General features: G+C 45.1%; 1 protein-coding gene across 1 annotated transcript in view; it reads left to right on the top strand.

Annotated features, from left to right (window-relative positions):
- Positions 1 to 21,089, top strand: part of NPAS2 (neuronal PAS domain protein 2) — a 98,955-nt gene that overhangs the window by 46,053 nt on the left and 31,813 nt on the right. The window contains exons 7-14 of the mRNA XM_077807107.1: positions 3,749 to 3,867; positions 6,387 to 6,469; positions 7,921 to 8,027; positions 9,637 to 9,784; positions 15,580 to 15,661; positions 16,651 to 16,792; positions 19,424 to 19,533; positions 19,733 to 19,825. Coding sequence (XP_077663233.1) covers positions 3,749 to 3,867; positions 6,387 to 6,469; positions 7,921 to 8,027; positions 9,637 to 9,784; positions 15,580 to 15,661; positions 16,651 to 16,792; positions 19,424 to 19,533; positions 19,733 to 19,825 — 884 coding nt within the window. The remainder of the gene's footprint in view (positions 1 to 3,748; positions 3,868 to 6,386; positions 6,470 to 7,920; positions 8,028 to 9,636; positions 9,785 to 15,579; positions 15,662 to 16,650; positions 16,793 to 19,423; positions 19,534 to 19,732; positions 19,826 to 21,089) is intronic.

The following is a 21,089-nucleotide window of genomic DNA, read 5'->3' as shown; positions in this document are numbered from 1 at the left end:
CTCTGATGTAAGCTTGTTCATACCAAATAACCTAAAATGCTCCAGTGAAAATTCCTCAGCCCAACAGGTTTGCTGTCGTGTGTTCCCCAATGAGGAGGTGCTTCCCACAAGTTAATAGGCTTACTTACCAGTTTTTTAATTTATCACACCTGCGTTTAGGAGACTTTGCTTAGGCCCTTTTGGCCTCTTAGGATCCATCCTGCATACATTTAACTATTAGAATTAAGGGTTACTACTAGGAATGGTCCTGTTGACTTCACATGTGACTGCTCATGGTATTGAGAAGTATGCCTGGAAGTAACTTTTTACAGTGCCCTTAATATGGGTGTGTATCATGCCATTGATTTTTAAACAGAACTCCCTTCTGAGATTCACAGAGTGCTGCAAAATACTCAGTGGCATGATAAAGCCCATGTAGAGCAATGCAAATTGCTGCTTATGCAGGTTCCTCCTATTTTCCTGCAGTTCATACTCCTTTTCCATTTCCCTCCACCTCTTTTATTAAGTCCCACAGAAGCCCTCATATATGCATACAAATGCAGCAGCAGAATTGGAATACAAATTCTTAGGAAGGCCTAAGAGGACCAGCAAATACATACATGCCTTACTTATGTAAGGAGAATATTTCCCTTAATTTTTATGTTAATAAATCCAGTCAATTATGCCCTTAAGGCTCAGGTAGAGGATGTTTCATGTCTAGAGATTTTTTTTTTTTAATTATACAGATGTTGACAGCTGTACCACTTTTTTAAATGTGGAATTTTTCTTCTCCTTTGTACTTTTTGGCTCAGTACATAAATGGATCCACAATGGTCTGAACTGATTAATCACACATCTAAATTCTCTACAGGCTACTTATTTTTCTGTTTCTCACTGTTATTCTTGTTATCAGCTATGTATTGGGATATTGTGACTTGACAATAGCTTGCATTGGGTTCAAAAAGCAGGTGTAATAAATTGGCTTAATACATAAGCCAGTGAAGAGAAGTCCATTATAAAAAGCCAGTACAGCAGATACCCAACATAAAAACTGCTAGCGAACTACCCATATATACTAATATACAAATTGGCTGAAAGGCAGCCTTTCTTCATCAAAGGGCATGTTTGCCTCTGTTGTGTGGTACAGAAAGGAGCCAGTGTAGGAATGCATGGCCGTCCCTCCCTGTCAATCGCAGAGGAAGGCCACATCTCCTCACCATCACACATTTAGAATGGTAATCTGTAAAAGGGGAGAAATTAGATGTCTCTAGAGCTCAGGCCCTCTGGCCTGGGCCTAGCAGTTATCGGTCATCAGGCTCAAGCCCTCAAGCAGGGCAACGAACCCAAACAGTATAAGGGGCCCTCAGGCAGGACAGAGTAGTATATAGTCCAGGAGCCAGGCCCTTCAGCAGGGCCAGGCATCAGAAGTCTAAGGCTTCAGCCCTTAGGCAAGGCAGGGCAATACAGGGTCTAGTGTCCTAGCTCTGGCAGACCATAGACTAACATTGGCCTAAGGTGGGGAGGCTGCCGTCCCAGGGGTGAGGTGGCAGGGGCATGGGGGGACCCAGACCCACCCAACTCCACCAGGAACTAGCCCAGGGTCCTAGGAGTGGCAGATTGTTCCACCACTGGGTCAACAGGGAATCCACCCACAACACAGTGACCTGGATTCAGGCAGCAACGCAGCTGGACTAGAGTAAGTTGTCCCTAGGTTACTTTCTACTATCCCCTCAGGGTGTACCTGGATCCTGGGATAACCCTCTGTCTCCCCAGGATACACCACCAGTGGCAGTTCAAGCAGCTCCTCAGCATCAGGCATGTCTGGCAGCTCTGGTGAGTCCTCGGGACAGCAGAGGTCTTCCGCAGGCTCCTGCTCTAGCAGCAGGTTGGAAGCATCTATCTCCCTCAGTGGCTCCAGCCCAGCGGAGCTGCAGGGCCTGCCTTTTGTACTTCCTATTTCTGTTCTGCCCCACTTCTTCTAGCAGGGCGAGCATGGCCTTTCTGCTTCTGCCCATCACGTGTGTGTGTGGCCATCCCTCCCTGTCAATCTCCAAGGGAGGCCATGCCTCCTTGCTATAGCCAGATTGTGAGAAACTTGAGAAAATAGGGTCCAGGGCCACAGATAGAGGAGAGAAAGCTCTGTGGTAGCATCCCCCCACCTGCAATTGCTACGCAGGTTGAACTCTCTTTGTCAAGGGCTGTGGTCAGCTGGAGAGTGCAGGAGTCAGGAAATAGCTCCTCACCGTGCAGGTTCTCCCAGGACTGTTCCAGTACTCACTTGAAGTCTGGTGCATTGACTTCAGAGGTAGCAGGACTGTGATCTCCAAGCAGCATAAGTTGGGGTGTAATTTTCTTTACTACAAGTGCTCTGAAGAGGAGGAGTTCATCCTCTGTGACACTAACGTACATTGGGATCATAGGCTAGCTAGAGGCAACATGACAACTTTGCAAACCATTGCTGAAAATGAGGGCCTGAGGGGCATGCAGGTACCAGTGGACCCTGAACATGACACGAGACCTGTGGAATCATGAAAGACACAGTTATCAGTCCATCATAAAAAATTGTGGCTAAAACCCTTCCTCTTCAGCCCCTTTCCTAGTCTACTGTGCCAAGAGAGAATGGGGCAGGAACTCTCAAAAGATGCCCAACTTTGAAGACTAGCACTATATACTAAAGCCTGCTAGATTCTGCTTTTCTTTTGCTTAAAATAATTATAATTTTCAAACCTCAGTGCTATTGGGAGGAAGGGACTGGGGAGGATTGGTAAGGATAAAGGAGAGGATTAGGGTGGACAGGGAGGCTGGAGAGGGCCCAGGGATGGGGGGCAGGTTGGGATGGATTGAAGGGAACGCTGGGGCCCTTGGGCTCAGGGAGAGAGTGTGGGTAGACTTGGGAGAGATTGAGGATGAAGTGGGGGCTGAGGGTCCCCACAGATCCAGGGAGGGGGTGGGGGTTTGGTAAGGACAAGGGGGTTATGGTAGATGGTGCAGCTGAGGAGGGCCCAGGGCTGGGGAGGCTGGCTGGAATGGATTGAAGGGGATGTTGGGGGGGCCTATGGCTAAAGGGGAGGGTTAGGGTGAACTGGGGGTGGGAGGTGGGCTGGAGAGGGCCCAGGGATGGGGGCAGTTTGGAATGGACTGAACGGGATGCTGGGGGACCTATGGCTGAGGGAGAGAGTGTGGGTGGACTGGGGAGGAGTTGGGGATTGAGGGGGCTGAAGAATCCCCACAGATGCAGGGAGGGATTGGGGAGGATGGGCAGGGATGAAAGAGAGGGTTAGGATGGATGAGGGGGCTGCAATTGGGGTTATACATTTTAATATCTGAAGAAATATGCCTGCTAACTCCATGAAAGCCTCAGTGATATTGGTTTAAATGTTTTGCCACCAGTGACTTGAATAACACCCTTCAACCTCTAACAACACTTCTTTCATCTGCTGCCTACAAGTAATGCAATAAGATCGCTGAAATATATATTGTTTTTGTGAATGGTGAAAAGGAGCAACTGGATGTGTAGGGTTTCTTTCCAGAAAGCTGTTGTATATACCACTAGAAGGTTTGTCCTTACCTTTTATAAACATACTTCTTACTTTGAGTTAAGCTCTCATGTCTTCTTGCCTAACATGACTGATTTCGATTCAAATATATGCATATAAGCTTTAAAAGGTTTTGAGACACTCTTCTGAGTAAGATTTGTTATTAGTGCTTTTCAAATCTGTAAAATATTCAGTCAGGGCAAATCTGCTAATCTTGCTTTTTCCCTTCCCAGTGCCTAATTCCACTTGTAACTGCTTTGATGGTGCTGTTCCACAGGCTTATAGAACATCACTAGGGAAACAAGTCTGTTTTGTTGCTACTGTTCGACTGGCAACACCTCAGTTTATAAAGGTAAGTGCATGTAATGGAGTACATTAGTCTTAGAGGTACTATATATTCTTTCAATCGCTGTACATGCAAAATTCCAAATTTTACTAACAGAGTTGGTCAGAATACAGAGACTTCACAATCATGAATCAAAACCCAATATGTATACAACGAGTAGGGTTATTGATCTGTTGCAGGGTTGATGGAAATGGTGTTGGAAATGGTGATATATCTGTTTCTTTATACTGGGAAATGCAATCAGGGGATATCACTTGGGTGTTAGGATGCCTAGTGTAGCATTCCTTAGCTGTATTTTCCCAACTGGGATGGAGTGAGTAGAGACGCTGAAACCATGCCCTCAGTTGGCTAGATAGGTGCATTAAAATGACCCTTCCCACTCTTCTCCCATCATGACACTAGGGAATTCAGTTTTGCGGGACAGTGCATTCAGCCCAGCACCTGCCCCTGCTGTAATTTAGTTGGCAAATGTAAGCCACTGCGTTGGCTGTCCTATCCTCTGAGGTTAAGAAATCTAATTGAGACAAATCCCCTTTGACAGCATTGGTCGCTCAGCCTCACTCCAATACTGCACAGGGATTTTTAAAGGTATTCTTGACAGATTCACAGCCCTGATTGTACGTCGCCTCTGGAAAAGCAAGAATACTTCTCATAAACCTCAATAGTAGTATTCCTACTAATAGTACTCTGAATTTCCTTTCCTTTGTTTAGTTAAAACTCAACATTAATGTTGCATTAACATAAACTGCCTATGACAATAAGCGGCTGTGTGTTGTAAGTGACCTGGACACGGCTCTGGGAGCCAGGAACTGCTGAATACAAATCTTTGCTCCTTAATTTACTTGCTAGGACCAGGGACAAGTCATTTAACCTCTGTGTCTCAATTTCCCACTCTAAAATACTTACCTTTCTGATTTTCTGAGCAAAGCGATGCCTGGCAAAGCAATGCCTGGCACTCTCTCTCTCTGTTTGTCTGTAACATGATAACGTTTAAATGCCACATCTGATCAGTGGGAGTGGGCACAAAGGCAGAGAATGGGAGCACACAGACATGGGAGACATCCCCCGCCCTGGCATGGGGTGTGTGGATTGCAAGGAAGGAGATGGGAGGGTGGACACAGGGAACTTGTGGGGTTGAATGGAAGAATGCAAGGAGGCCCTAGTGCATTCAGTGAGGTCTGCCTGGAGATGCAACAAAGTGTGCAACCCTCTAGTATTATTATTATTATTATTATTATTGCCATCATCCCTCTGCGTCGTGGATTTTATTTTTTCACAAAGAGGCCCCAATCCTACCTAGCATAATATGTTTACTAATTATTATTATCACTTGCTCCTATGGGGGTTGAGAGGCTTAATGAATTAGGGCCAGGTTGTTCCTGACTCTGGCATGAATGCATGTAGGAGTGGGACATGAGAACAAGGTGAAAGGAACCTACCTCTTTATGCCCCCGTACAAAGGCTGGGGAGAGTTTCAGTCCTTGCACTCAGGACACCCAAGGTAGCATGGTCCAGTGGTTAGCATGTGGGTGTGGGACTTAGGATACCCAGATGCAGTTCCCTGTTCTGCCACAGATTTCTCGTGTCACCTTGCACAAGTCATATACTCTCTCTTTTCCTTCAGCTCCTTAGCTGAAAAATGGGCATAATAGTACTTCCCTATCCCACAGGGATGCTGTGAGGATGAATGTATTAAAGGATTGCACAGTGCTCAGATACAGTGGTAATATAGGAGGCCACCTGCGTACCTCGGATTGAGCCACAGAGGTGTGCTGTTCCTTCATAGGTGGGGCCATAATCGCATGCCATCACATGGGCCAGTGGTATTGAACGTCTGCAGGAGGAGAGAGCACATATTCAAGGGTGCAACAGCAGCTAAGGGCTCCTGGAGCCAAAGTACCTGCTAAAAGCACAATGCTTCTTAGGGTGTGTCTGCACTGCAGTTAGGCACCTGTGGCTGGCCCATGCCAACTGACTCGGTCTCATGGGGATCGGGCTATGGGGCTGTTTAATTGCAGTGTAGATGTTTGGATGCAAGGTGGGAGAGTTCCAGAGCTTGGGCTGCAGCCCGAGCCTGAATGTCTACACTACTATTAAACAGCCCTTCAGGCTAAGCCCCTTAGCCCAAGTCAGCTGGCATGGGCCAGCTGCAGGTCTCTAATTGCAGTGCAGACATGCCTTCTGAGTTCCTGCCTGGGTTGTGCACTGTCCTCTACTGTGGGCTCTTACAGTGCAGCAGTTGTGCTCTTGAGATCTGTAGAGTGTTTTAAAAACATAACATCCTATATACTGTAAGAAATAATAATGATTATTAACTTGGCATGTATTGTAGAGTATTCTTTTCTTACTCTATGCGATAATGTTAGTATCCGTTTGTATTAACATTAGATTTCTATTCAACATTACCAGTAGACATCTGTACTTTCTATTTGATTATATTCCTCATACCTGCTGTGTTTTCCTATTTAACAAGAAGCAGATGAAGCCGAGAGATAAAGTTAACAAAGATCTTCTTCCCAATGCAGGAAATGTGCATAGTTGAAGAACCTTTAGAGGAATTCACTTCAAGACATAGTCTGGAATGGAAATTTTTATTTCTGGATCACAGGTTTGTGAGCAGAAAAACATACTTGGTTTTGTTTGTACCTGTTTACTGCTATTTTCATTAGCCAGATTCTGTCAAATAATATTATGCTTCACATCAAAATAGTTTGAAGAGCCTGGTTATCAGCACTATTATGACTAAAATTGCTACACAAGCTGATGTTTGATTTCACTGATTCTGGAGCTGGATGATTTTGTCTGCATTTATTTTTTCATCAATCTTTTTTACACAAATACTGTGTGTTTAAAAAAAAAAATTTCCTGAAAGTATTTTGATTAGCCAATCCTTATCTGTATTAAAATGTCAGTAGGCTATGAGCTCTAACCACAACAATTTCTAATTATTATACGGCTAATTGGCTAATCCAGAAATCAGAGGTAATAAATCCAGAAAAGTCAGGAGGATAGATTTTTTTTGTGTGTAACCTGTGCATTTTAGAAAAATGTGCCATGAAAATATTTCTTTCCAAATTCAGCCATGTGTGCAACTCCAATTGGGCCAGTTGCTGAGGATCATGGAGGGCAGCTCTGTGCTGGTTTGACCAGTCTTGGGGCAGTCGGGCTGGCAAGGTTAGAGGTGTGAATTGGCTGCTCAGACACTCCATGTTCAGGCCCTGCAGAGGCCCACAATGAAAAGAAGCTTATGCAAGTTATCTCCCTGTCTATTCCTCCAGTCTCAGTGGTACTCTTTGCTATGCAGGAGCCATAGAGGCTGCTGTTGCCTAGAACAGTTGTGGTTCTAGTGAAGTCACTTGCCCCAGGGGAGAAACAGGGAAAGGCCTGAGAATGGGCCGGGGGGGCGAGGGGGGAATGCTCCTCGAAGCAAGTTCTTGAGAGGATATTGGGCGTTCCTGGGGCGCTCAGTTCCCAGTTACCTTTTTCCTGCAAGGGAGATCTCTGTCTTATAAGTCTATGACCTCTCTGGCTGGCTGGCAACTTTGTTCAAGAGCTGCTAGCTAGCTCTGGTGTTGGGTGGGGAGAGATGTTGCTCAGCTCTTTTGCTATCTCTGGGTGTAACTCAATCAAGGAGACTCTGCCTTCCCGCAACAGGAACATCAGGGTGAGACCATGTTACTCCTGTCACCATTCCTTGGTGACACCACTGCCATATAAGGCAGTTGGATGGAGGCTGAAGTCACCAGGCAGTGCCTTGAGGGGAAAGGAATTGCTATAGAGCAGTATCATGGTTGCTCTCCAGTGGGACCTCCCATCTCAGGATGCCCGTGCCACTCTGCAGGTGTGGAACCCAGTCGGGAAGCTGAACTACAGCTGAGCTCCCTGCCCAAAGAGCAGAGAAGTCAGGATTTGGCCCATTTATTTCAGTGGGAGTTACGTATGTGTAAGTGAGAGCAGAATTTGGCCCAACTGACACTCTGAATTTCCTATTTAACATAGAAAGAGTTGCTGTGTGTTTCATTGTTTTGATTAAATAATTTGTACTGTGCCCATATGCAGAGCACCGCCTATTATAGGATACTTGCCTTTTGAAGTGCTGGGAACTTCTGGCTATGATTATTACCACATTGATGACCTAGAACTCTTAGCAAGGTGCCATGAACACTGTAAGTATTGCATAGTGTAAGCTCACATGAATTAATTGGCATGCTTGTTCTCAGTAAAATGCAGCTTCCGTTAAGATAGGTGTAAACTTGGTGGCCCAGGTTCTTACCTCTGGCACACTGCTATAAACCTATGAACTAACTTTAGTGGACTTGTTTCAGATTGAGTGTTCTTTAGCACTTAGAAGGCCAAATCCTGCTTTTGTTATTCACACAAGTAGTGCCAATGACAAGCAGTCAGGCGGACTCATTGCATGAGTGATGCAATCAGGATTTGAGCTACGTTCTGTTATTCTAGTAAACTCACACAGTCTTGGAGAAGGTCACAGCTTTGTAAACCTTCTGCAGATTGTTATCCCTGGTGTTGTTCAATATATATTTAAAATCAAGGATTATTTAAATGTACTCTATTAGGATTTTTAAAAAACACCATTTGCTAAGTGAAGAAATATAAAAATCAAGCAATCTTATTCAAATATTGCTTATAGCATTGATGGTAATTCTCAGTCTTATTACCCTGCTATGGTGTGAACGCCTGCAGTCAAAATTAGTTTTGGGATATTGACATTAAAATATAAGGCTAAATGCATTGAAGTGGGAGACCCTTGATGTTAATAAAACTAAAGCAGGGGTGAATTTGGCCCAGGAAGGTTTAAAACATTCAGGGCAAGTGTAAACTGCAAAATTAAGTTGACCTAAGTTACATCAACATACAGTCACCACAGTAATTAAATTGCTTTTGCGTATCCATACTACGCTCCTTGCGTCGGCCGTGTGTGCCCTCACCAGGAGCACCTGCACTGATTTAACTGCCAGTGTGGGACATTGTGATACGGCTTCTGAAAGCCAGCAACAATCGATGTAATGAACGCAGTGTCTACACTGACATTTCATCAACCTAGCTACATTGACCTAAGCACTACGCCTCTCATGGAGGTGGAGTTATTAAGTTGGTGTCGTGGGCTAGTTACATTGTGGGAGCTACATTTTAGGGTAGACACTTACAGAGATAGGTTGACGTAACTAGCTGCCTTGCATCGACCTAACTCTGTAGTGTAGGCCAGGCCTCAGTCAGGTCATCTCTGAAATCTTTACTGGCTGGGGAATTCCATTCAATTTCAAATGATTTTCATCTATGTCTCATGTTATCTCAGTGTGTAGACTTAAGGCCAAATTTTGCACTGATTTAAACTATGTCATATAAGCCAGTGGATGTGCATAGGGTAAGTCTGCACAGGATTTAGTCCATCTTCTAAGGCATTCACATGCTCTATTTCCCTGCTATGAAACTCAGACCTTTCACATACAGTTATATAGTCTTAGAAATCAATGCCAGATGCTTATTTGGCTAATTTGTGACCAGCACTTAGAACACAGAAAGAGTTACATATAAATTGTAGTTATTAATACATGGCCATAGTTAGCATTCATCATATCTGTGCTATTTATAAGCATATTGTTGTATATTTAAAATTTCAGAAAGGGATGCCTGGTGACATACATGATATGTGCTTTTACCATAAATCTCAGAGAGATTTCTTACAAAACTTTTTAAAAGTTATTTTTCACATTTTAAAATTTGTTATATGCAGTCTCCGTTTTCTACTAACAGTGATGCAGTTTGGCAAGGGAAAGTCTTGTTGTTACCGGTTTCTGACCAAAGGACAGCAGTGGATCTGGCTGCAGACCCATTACTATATCACCTACCATCAGTGGAACTCCAAGCCAGAGTTCATTGTATGCACACACACCGTAGTAAGGTAGGGAAAAGACTTAGTTATATTTGTCACCATTGTAATCAAGTCAGAGTGTATGGACCTAAAAGCACAAGAACGTATGGACATTTTAATGATTTCATAAAGTCTCCTTAAGAGTCTTTCGCATAACAAAAACGAAGTCTGAATTCTGTAGAGAAAATAAGCTTCATTAAACAAATATGATCAGGTTAAGTCTGTCTTCATGCTCCATGTACCATATGAGTACAAAATTCATTTGTCAGCCATCAGACTCTTAAAATCAGGGGCCAGCTTATTGGTTGCATTTGGCCCCCTTTGTGCCAATCCTATGATACAAAGGGGCCGTGAAGTATCACATTACATCTAACCACTGGAGAATTCCCTCTTGTAGGTGTAACCCATACACCTCCTGGGTGTGCTGTTCTGTCCCATCTAGTGGCACCGAGACAACTTAGGCCTTGTCTACAGTACGCAGTTATTTCAGAATTAGCCGAGTTAATTCGAAATAAAACTGATTCCGTCCACACGACCAAAGCGGTTTTTTCGATTTAAAGGGATCTTTAATCCAATTTCTGTACTGCACCTCGGCAAGTGGAGTAGCGCTAAAATCGAGATCGCAGTTCCAGGTTACAGGTACTGTGGACGCAATTGGACGTTTATTGGCCTCCGGGAGCTATCCCAGAATGCTCCCTTGTGACCGCTCTGGACAACACTCTCAACTCCGATGCACTAGCCAGGTAGGCAGTAAAAGACCCGGAAACTTTTGAATTTCATTTCCTGTTTGGTCATCATCAGCACAGTCCACCATCACATGAGACCACGCAGTCCCTGATTCGCAGACGAGCTCCAGCATGGTCTGAACAGGAGGTACGGATCTCATCGCATGTTGGGGAGACGAATCTGTTATGGCACAACTACGTTCCAAAAAAAGAAACGCAAATACGTACGCTAAAGTCTTCAGAGCCATGATGGAAAGAGGCAACTCCAGGGACACAGAGCAGTGTCGTACAAAAACCAAGGAGCTCAAGCAAACGTACCAAAAAGCCAGGGAGGCGAACAGGCACTCTGGGTCACAGCCCCAAACATGCCGTTTCTACTGTGAGCTGCATGCAGTTATGAGGGGTGACGCCACCACTACCCCACCACTGTCCATGGACACCTGCAAGGGGGGAGTTGCATGGAGCGAGGAGGATGAGTTATTGGAGGATGAAGAGGAGGAGGAGGACAGTGAATATGCGGCAAGTGGGGAATCCATTTTCTCCCCTAGCCAGGAACTATTCTTAACACTGGACCCAATAGCCTCCCCCCATTCCCAATGCAGGCTCCCGGACCATGACCCTGGGGAAGGCACTTCTGGTGAGTGAGAGCCTGATCAGAGCCATGCGGTGGGGGGAAACCCAGCCACGCTGGGCTGTTCGTGTTTAGTTTAAAGGGCTCATCCCTGCTCAGAGCCTCATCGGAGCCACACGGTGTGTGTGTGTGGGGGCGGGGGGGTGTGTTGTGTGAAGCGATCATCCCAGAGAGCCTGCAGGCCCTCCTTTTATATGGCAAACCCACCAGGCATTGCTTGCTATGGGAAAGGGGGCCTGGCACTTTGAAAGCATTGAAATGAATGTGGCAGAAGCAGAACCTGCGTTCCCCTAGGGCTTACCATAGCTGCCTGAAAGCTGAATTCTGTTGCCCGGCTGCTTGTGATGGCTTATTCACACCAAAGTGGCAGGCACTTCAGTATTAGAGGCAAAATGCGACCTTGTACAGAAAGAACATGTGCTGTGTACTATGAATTGCTTGTTTCACTGAGAAAGTGTCCCCTTTGTTCTCTAAAATGTATCTTTTAAAATACTACCCTCCCCTTTCCTCCTCCCGCAGGTGCAAATGTTTCAACGCGGCCCCTATCTGCTCCGTCCCAGAGGCTGGTCCAGATTAGAAGGCAGAAAAAACAAACTCGGGACGACATGTTTGCCGAGCTCATGCAGTCCTCCTGCACTGATAGGGACCAGCTGAATGCATGGAGGCAAACAATTGCAGAGTCCCGTAAAGTGTTAAATGAACACGAAGAGAGGAGGGACGCACGCGATGAGAGCAGGCAGGATGCTATGGTCAAGCTAATGGGGGAGCAAACTGACATGCTCTGTTGTATGGTGGCTCTAATGCAGGAAAGGCAGCAAGACCACAGGCTGCCACTGCAGCCCCTGTATAACTGCCCTCCCTCGTCTCCAAGTTCCATAGCCTCCTCACCCAGACGCCCAAGAACCGGGGGGGGGGAGGAGGGGGAGAGAAGCTACGGGGACCCACACACTCAACCTCATAGGATTGCACAAGCAGCAGAAAGCTGGAATATCCGAAATTTTGATTTGTTTTCTGGACTTGTCTTTATGTCCTCCTCCACCCCCCTCCCCCGGGCTACCTTCTGATTTCTCTCAATGTGTTGTGCAACAAATAATAAAGAACGTTTTTTAAACAATTGTGACTTTATTTCCTTTCATATATATAGGGGGCTGGTAACTTCAAGAGAAACAAACACAACTGTCACACCGTACCCTGGCCAGTCATGAAACTGGCTTTCAAAGCTTCTCTGATGCTCAGTGCGCCCTGCTGCACTCTTCTAATTGCCCTGTTTTCTGGCTGTGCAAAATTGGCCGCCAGGCGAGTTGCCTCAACCTCCCACCCCGCCATAAACGTCTCCCCCTTACTCTCACAGATATTGTGGAGCACACAACAAGCAGCAATTACAAGTGGAATATTAGTTGTGCTGAGATCTAACCGAGTCAGTAAACTGCGCCAGTGTGCTTTCAGACATCCAAGAACACATTCTACCACCGTTCTGCACTTGCTCAGCCTATAGTTGAACTGCTCCTTACTACTGTCCAGGGTGCCTGTGTACGGCTTCATGAGCCATGGCATTAAGGGGTAGGCTGGGTCCCCGAGGATAACTATAGGCATTTCAACATCCCCAACAGTAATTTTCTGGACTGGGAAGTAAGTCCGTTCCTGTACAAACAGACCAGAGGTCCTGAAGATGTGAGCGTCATGCACCTTTCCCAGCCATCCCACACTGATGTCGGTGAAATATCCCTTGTGATCCACCAGTGCTTGCAGCACCATGGAAAAGTACCCCTTGCGGTTTACGCAGTGGACGCCCTGGTGTTCCGGGGCCAAGATATGGATATGCGTTTTGTCTATCACCCCTCCGCAGTTAGAGAACCCCAGCGCATTAAAGCCATCCACAATGGTCTGCACATTTCCCAAAGTCACTACCCTTGATAGCAGCTGGTTAATGATTGCATTGGCTACTTGCAGCACAGCAGCCCCCACAATAGATTTGCCCACTCCAAATTGATTCCTGACTGACCGGTAGCTGTCTGGCGTTGCAAGCTTCCACAGGGCTATGGCCACTCGCTTCTCAACTGTGAGGGCTGCTCTCATTTTGGTGTCTTTGCACTTCAGGGCACAGGAAAGCAAGTCACAAAGTTCCATGAAAGTGGTCCTACGCATATGAAAGTTTCGCAGCCACTGGAAATCATCCCATACCTGCAACACTAGGCAGTCCCCCCAGTCTGTGCTCGTTTCCTGGGCCCAGAATCAGCGTTCCATGGCATGAACCTGGCCCAACGCCGCCATGATCTCCCAATTGCCACATGCCGTGCTTCTAGGAATGTCTGTGTCCATGTCCTCATCACTATCATAATCGCGCTGTTGTCGCTTACTCACCCGGTTTTGCAGGTACTGCACATACTGCTGGATAATGCACGAGGTATTTACAATGGTCAAAACTGCAGCGGAGATCTGAGTGGGCTCCATGCTTGCCACGCTATGGCGCCTGCATGGGTAATCCTGGGAAAAGGGCGCGAAACGTAGGAGAGCAGAGTGGCAGCGGAATAGGTGCTGTTTGGTTCACAATAGCCAAAAAAAGCCCAGAAATGGTTGTCTTCTGTAGCTTTCACGGAGGCGAGAGCCCAGGACAGACAACACGGAGAAGCTCAATAGCGTGGCAAGAGCGGGAGAGCAGAGTTGGTAGCGGAAGCTGTGTTGCTCAGTTCACTATGGCCGAGCATAGTTGGCAGTGGAAGCAGTCGATGAGGAAGAGAAAGAGTAGATACTTATAGAAATTACATAGAAAGATGAGAAGAAATGCGAGATGGATTCATAGTACCAGGAGAGAAGCGGTGCACCGTACTGCACCGTCTGCTGAAAGCAGTATGGCGTCTGCACGCCAAAAAGGCGCGAAATGATTGTCTGCCATAGCTTTCACGGAGGGAGGAGTGACTGACGACACATACCCAGAAACACTCGTGAGAATGCTTTTGCCCCATCATGCACTGGGAGCTTAACCCAGAATTCCAATGGGCAGTGGGGACTATGGGAACTGTGGGATAGGTACCCACAGTGCACCGCTCCGACATTTGATGCTAGCCTCGGTACTGTGGATGCACTCCACCGAATTCACGCACTTTAGTGGGGATACACAAGACCGAAAGTATAAAATCACTTCTGAAAATTCGAATAGAATAATTTCGAAATAATTTAGTGCTGTAGAGTGATGTAACCTTAGAGAGAGAGAGAAAGAAAGAGAGAGATTAATGAATTTGCTCTACAGCTTTAGCTAACAGCGATATGGTTTTTAGCTCATGCAGTAGAGGCTCATGCACTAACATTCAGAGGCCCCAGGTTCGATCCCGCCCACTGACAACTGGGATCTGTCGGTGTTACATAGGGATCAGCCATGCATGGTATATGGCAAATGTAATGGTAGTAGGCCACCTCTCTAACAGCCTCTGACACAAGGGGCAAGGCTGAAGAAAAGAGTGAGGCCAGAGTATTGATACATTCCAGCTGTTCTTGGCTGGTGGAGTGGCCCCTGGGGGCCAAGATGACTAGGAGTAGGTTAAAGCAGTTGACCAGCTCACAGATAGGGGAATTGCAAATTTGGCTTAAAGCTACCTTTTATCCCCATCCCTTCTTCTCAGCTGGAATCAGAGAATCAGGACATTCAACTGTATAAAATAGTACAAGACAGTACAATAGTACAATACAGCTTATGGATGTAAATGCAGCATAGATGATGGTATTTCAAGTGTTGCTTTTGAAAATAAGGAGGAGGCATAACTCTCAGCTTCCTACACAGTGTTAACATAAAGAACAAGAAAATTAAAAAGCTTTGAGCATATTTCAGAGTAAATAAAATTCTGATGTTTTGGGGACTTAGACAATAGCAAGCCACTGAGGTCCTGATTCTGTCCCCTGTTCCAGCCCCACCCCCCCACTCCAGGTCACAGTAGGCTAGGTAGGAGAAGCATAGGGCTGCTGTAAGTGGCCCGATAGGATCCAGCATAAGGGGTGTGCTGGGAGTGGTTGTAGCACTTAGTGCAATGGGGATGTAGGGCCGTAGAGCAGCCCATAGGCAGCCTGCTTAAGAGTGGGGTGGGATGGAAGTGAGTGATGAAGGTTTATATGGCAGTGGGGGAACAGGCTGATCACTTAACTTTCATTTCCTGACATTCTAATATTTGGGTTTTTTTAAAGTGTGGAACTTTTGTAAAGAAATTGTAACATTGTTTTGGGTTGGACTCCAACAAAACACACTTTCAGCCTTAACGCTTTTTTAACAAATGTTTTGTTTGTGAATGGTTATATAGAAGTTGAGCAGAAATTGAAAATAAAAACACAGTCCTTCAAATCATATGCATTAAATGTGACTTGATTTCATTTATCATGTAATGGTTTACAGTATCATGTAATGTTGCTCCGTTTGTTTAAAATGCATTTTATAAAATAAAATAATGAAATGTTACTCATGTAGAATTACATTTTTCAATTAGTTATGCCGATGTTCGAGTGGAAAGGAGACAAGAACTGGCCTTGGAAACTGCACCCTCAGAAGTTGTTTCTTCAGCACTAAAGGTATAACCAGATATGTTTTTCATAAACATGCAGTAATTGTGACCTATTCTTGTGTTAACATTTCCAAAGATCTAGAAGCAATGCTGATCTAGACATATTCCCTGAATTTTATACTCCAGGGTTCGATGAGCTCTTGAACAATTATTTAAGTGAACTGGAGATGCGCATAAAAGGACAAACTTAGAGATCAGAGAGAGTGGTGAAACACAAAGCCTGGGCAGTAGCATTTGTGAGCTTTACCATGCTTCCTTGCCAACATGCTATGATTTGACCTAGAGGGGCCATTTCTAAGAGTGAGATTCCTTCTGGAACAATCATCTTGAGATTGTTTTTCATGCACAAGAATACTGCATCCTGCATATTAAAGCAGAGTGTACAAAAGTTATTTATAAGCAGTACCCTGTCATGATAATACCTGAGTCTTTCATGTAATATATCACATGGTGATACCAATATAAGCAAGTTTTAGGAGGAAAAATTCACTCCTGTGTTGACTTGTCTGCCAAATTCCTACCTCGAGTGGATCAAAAGGTCACATTTATTACAACCTGAAAAACAGGGTTTAAATGAAATTGCCAACTCATCCTTAACTACACATTGACATGCATAAGTCTGAACCTGTCCAAAACGTGTTATCTGAAGAACAAAGGGTCCAATTTTGTGCATTGCTGAATGGTTCTGGGTATTGTCACTCACCACTGAAGGAAGAAAGAGATTCTGCAACTCAAAGGACTGGACCGAAAATGAATAGGGCAATATCCTGCATGGTCTTTCCACAACAGTAAAAGCTCATTCATATGCAACTGGAAGGTATAGCAGAAGTAGGTGTCATAGACATTCTGGCCCAGGTTCTCTGCTGCTGTAGATTGTAATAGCTCCATGGAAGTCAGTTTATACCAGCTGAAGATCTGACCCTACGAGTACTATTAGATACATGACAGAACACCATACCCTGTCAGATGTAATATGATGGTTTTTTTTAATTTTAGGACAGTGGCTTAGGCTTGAATACCGAACAGCACTTTAATGCACTTGAAATAGGTGTCTCAGTTCTCAACACTAGTCGGACACCCTCTGTATCATCTAGAAGCTCACACAAATCTTCCAACACACCCATGTCTGACCCTGCATGTAAGTGATGTTATGGAGCTACTGTATCAATACTTTGTTTTAAAATTAGCTAAATTACCCCCATAAAAGTGAGTGTATCATTCCTGGTGGTATAATAATTACTGGTGAGATGCTGAAGGTGCTGATGACGTGTCCATTAATTCCATCGCCCATGGACAGGTAAGTAGTTAATTGAAGGTGGTAAAATGGGCTGATGTAATCATCCATGTCTTCGGAATAAAGGGGGCTAGTTATGAAGCCTGTTGCTGTTGAGTTCTATGAAGATGAAATTTACAGTTGCTAGGCACAGTTCCAAGCTATAATATTATACTGTGTTGTCCTGGAAGTTAGTAAGGTCATCAGCTGGAAAGTTCTGAAACTCAAGGCTAAATTCAGAAGTCATGCATAAGGTTTTAGTAAAGCCCAGTGGTTCTCAACCTGTAGGCACATGCGACCTACAATGTGTTATGTGGGACGCATCCAGTACAACCTATATAGCCCTGTTGATGTCACATGGGCCACAGCTGTGTGCTGATTGGGCCACAAGCAGCCCACGGGCCACAGGTTCAGAACCACTGGTACAGCCAAATGCATAGTGATACACGTAGGAACAAAGAATGCAGGTCACACTGACAGGGCTGGGGACAGCATTCTCGATGCCGTGATTCTGAAAGGATTTAAGGGTCATAATGGCTCTCCAACTGAATACAAACTCCCAGTGCAATGCTGTGGGTGAGAGCATTAATATAATTTTTGGAAGTACAAATGGAATTCTGAGTAGGAGTAGGGAGGTGGTATTACCTCTGCATAAGGCATTGGTGAGACCATTACCCCATTACTGTGTCCAGGTGTGGTGTCTGCACTTCAAAAAAGAATGTTGAAAAGTTGGAAGAGGTTCAAAAAAGAGCTACAAGAACGACTGAAGGTCTGGAAAACATCCCTTACAGTGAGAGACTTTAAAAGCTCAATCTGTTTAGCTTGTCAAAGAGAAACTAAGAAGTGAATTGATCATGGGGTATGAGTACCTATAGGATAAAGGTATAATGAGCTCTAACAACAGGAAGTTAAAGCTAAATAAATATAGACTAGAAATAAAGTACAGATTTTTGTTAAGGTAACCAACCATTGAAACAACTGACTGAGGCATGTGGTGTATTCACCATCACTTGCCATCTTTAAATCTAGATTGGCTAACTTTCTAAAAGAGATGCTCTAGCTCCAGCAGAAGTTATGGGCTTGATGCAGGAATTATTAGATGAAATTCAATCACTGTGTTATGCAGGAGGTCAAACTAGAGGATCATAATGTTCCCTCCTGACCTTAAAATCTATGAAGTGGTGTAAGTTAGACTCCCATACATGCATTCAGACCCATACCTGTACTCACTTACGTATCCCATAAACTCCTGAGGCAGAACCCAAGGGGTGGCACAAAGGTGCCTTTAAATGTTAGATTTGTGCTCTTCAGATTTGAGGGTATCATTTAGAGCAGGGGTTCCCAAACTGTGGGCCATGATACAATCCCGGGTGCCCCCCAAACTGTGTACGTTGGTGGACTGGACACCCGTGATGGCCCACACCCAGGGCTGGAGGAGCCCAGCACCTTCGACGGGTGACAGAGAGCAAAACAGAGCCACCAGGTGATGAGCACAGGGTGAGGGGGGCTGTCCCTGAGAGGCAGCAGCTCCCAGGGCAGCTGGAGGAGGATGAATGGTTCGTGGCCATTCCTGCTCCGAGCCACTGCACCCCATGATCCGTGGCTGTCAGGCCCCCTGGAGTATCGGCCCTGTGCCTCCTTCCCATGGTGCTCCTCTCCCTGACAGATGCATGTTAACAGTGGGCCGCAGTGCCTATTGCAGCTACACAGGTGGGCCTCGGGAAAAAGTTTGGTAACTCCTGAGTTAGAGCAGCATCAAGCCACTCTGACTTAGGTCAGCAGTAACAGCAGTGATGTTCTGCTGGCCCAGGATCACTGGAGCTGAAGGCCCTTTAGCCATGCCCCTGACACACCTGGTAAACAACCTCCTGCATGTGGGCTGGAACAAAGTGCTATAGAACCAGCGATGCGAATTCTACTCCAGCCAGGGATTCACCTATGAAAGAGGAACCCACGTCTGCCCTTTTGGGACACCTTATTGGACCCTTTGCTGTCCTGGATGGAGCATAGGCTGAGTCTGGTCCAGTATATACATTAAGATTTGTGTGGATCCTCATTATCAGCTGTTAACTGTCATTGGAGTCATTGGTTCCCCTTGACGCCAGCTGGAGTTTGATCAGACCCTATATTCATGGGTGGCGGGTATAATAGGTCAGGGGAGGCTCTGCCGCTGGACCCCTGGTTGCGGGGTTTTGGGGGAAAGTTGCAGGTTCCATGGCACCTGAGGAGGCAGTATGTGATATTCAGCTTCATCAGTAATCTCCTGGACTCCGGCTGAGGTGCTTTGGGCCTCCGGCCGGCCTGGGGCTCCTCTGGCCAAGGGGTGGGCGGATGCTCAGGGCTCCAAGAGCCTTGGGCAGAAGGGGCAGAGCTGGGGCTAGCCTCCCTGAAGGGGGCTCCACCCGCCGCCCATGCCTATATTATTACTAACCATATCTCATAATTCTAATTTTATATGGTGATTATTCTTAAATATGAAAAAAAAATCTCTTACAGCCACACCAACAAAGCTGATCACAGAATCTAATGTTCCCTCCTTGCAAAGAGCACCCAGCATACAGCAGGATTCATCCATGCAAAGACTCAGTCAACCTGTCACTATTCAGGTAGGTTTACAAATGGGCATAAAAATAAATGGAATTTACAAGGAGGAGTTAGATAAAAATGTCACATGTAAAATATGCCAGAGGTTCAACTCAACAAATAAAGAAAAAGCTATGCAAAGGCAATCACATTAGGAGAAGACCTGAGATTTAAAGTAGCCATGCATATGAATAAAGTTTGTTTTATTTTTTTTAAACCTAGGCGTCTTTGCCTTCTCAGCCATCATGTGAGCTTCTCCCACAGCAGCTACAGGCCCAAGCAGCTTTGCAAAATCAGCCTACATCTATGGCACAGGTTAGTTGGGGGCTTGAAACTGGAATAGGTTACTTAACCATCTCACACTGTTTTCCCACTTCACCAACCAAAGCAAGGAATATAGGGACCCTCTCAAGTAATTTTGACCTAAAACTACACAGGCTCTAAAACTTATAGTGGGAATGTCTTCTGGATTCTAAACACACACACACCAATCTGCTGCTGAGAATCTTTTTAAAAAACAACAAAACATTAATCTCTCTTTTACAAAGACCCTTAATATTTGTTTTGCTCTGAAGATGCAGAGAGAGCCAGCGTCAAAGAAAACACAAATTCAACAAGTCCCATTCCCTGAGTTATGCCCTATGAATGGTGATGCAGATGAGGGACTAACTCCTCCATTGGGATCCACCAGCATGGATCCCAGAAGTGGGTTTGGTTTTTGCTCTGAATACCCAACTGATCTAATAGCACTACAGGTTTCCTTGGTACTTGATTAGAAGGAATAAAGAATTTCAATACTGTGTTTTCTCATAACATTGTTTCTGTCCTTCCACAGTTTCCCAGAGATGGAGCCTCTCCTGGCTCTGTTGCACACATTACTCCTTCTAAGAAGCATATGTTGTTCCCTTATGGCTTATGCCCACAAGGCTCTGGATGACCACTGATATAAAATAACAAAATCTCATTTCTCCTTTAAGTTTAATTTGCCTCCATGACTCTACACCAGTGTATAGTAAATAACAACCCAATTTATCAGCTCTTAGCATTAATTTTCTTTTGCAGATGTTCTTCTCTTCTAGTCTCAAATTAATTTTGCAATTTATTTATTTTATTTTATTATTATATTATTTTATATTATTATTTTATTTTATTTTACACCAGCCCTAGGTGTCCCACCTCTTCTCATTTGAACAATTACTGGGATCCCAAGTCCATTCCTTTCCACTCAATTCAGAGTATAATCTATTCTGTTCAGGTTCTTATACCATGCCCATCACCATAATATCTGAGCACTCTCCAGTCACGTATTAAGCAACCTGACAGACAAATATTTGTTCTCTCATCCTCTCCCCACAGGAGAAGCATGTGCACTGGAGTGTCACATTTTGCACTTACTGCTCAAACCCTCCCCTACTCCTACCTCCCCTTTCTCCACAAAGGATCTCATCAAGAGAAAACTGCCAAAAACCAATGTGACCATCTACCTCCCCTCAGCTTGCCTTGCCTTCCCTTCCTGCAACTCTAGCCTCTTTTTCCCCTGCCACAGATTGATAGGTTAGCTGTTGGTTCAGTACTAGAA

Source organism: Eretmochelys imbricata, chromosome 1, assembly GCF_965152235.1.
Source record: "Eretmochelys imbricata isolate rEreImb1 chromosome 1, rEreImb1.hap1, whole genome shotgun sequence".
Classification (NCBI taxonomy): domain Eukaryota; kingdom Metazoa; phylum Chordata; order Testudines; family Cheloniidae; genus Eretmochelys; species Eretmochelys imbricata.
This window is presented reverse-complemented; position numbering and strand designations above follow the sequence as displayed.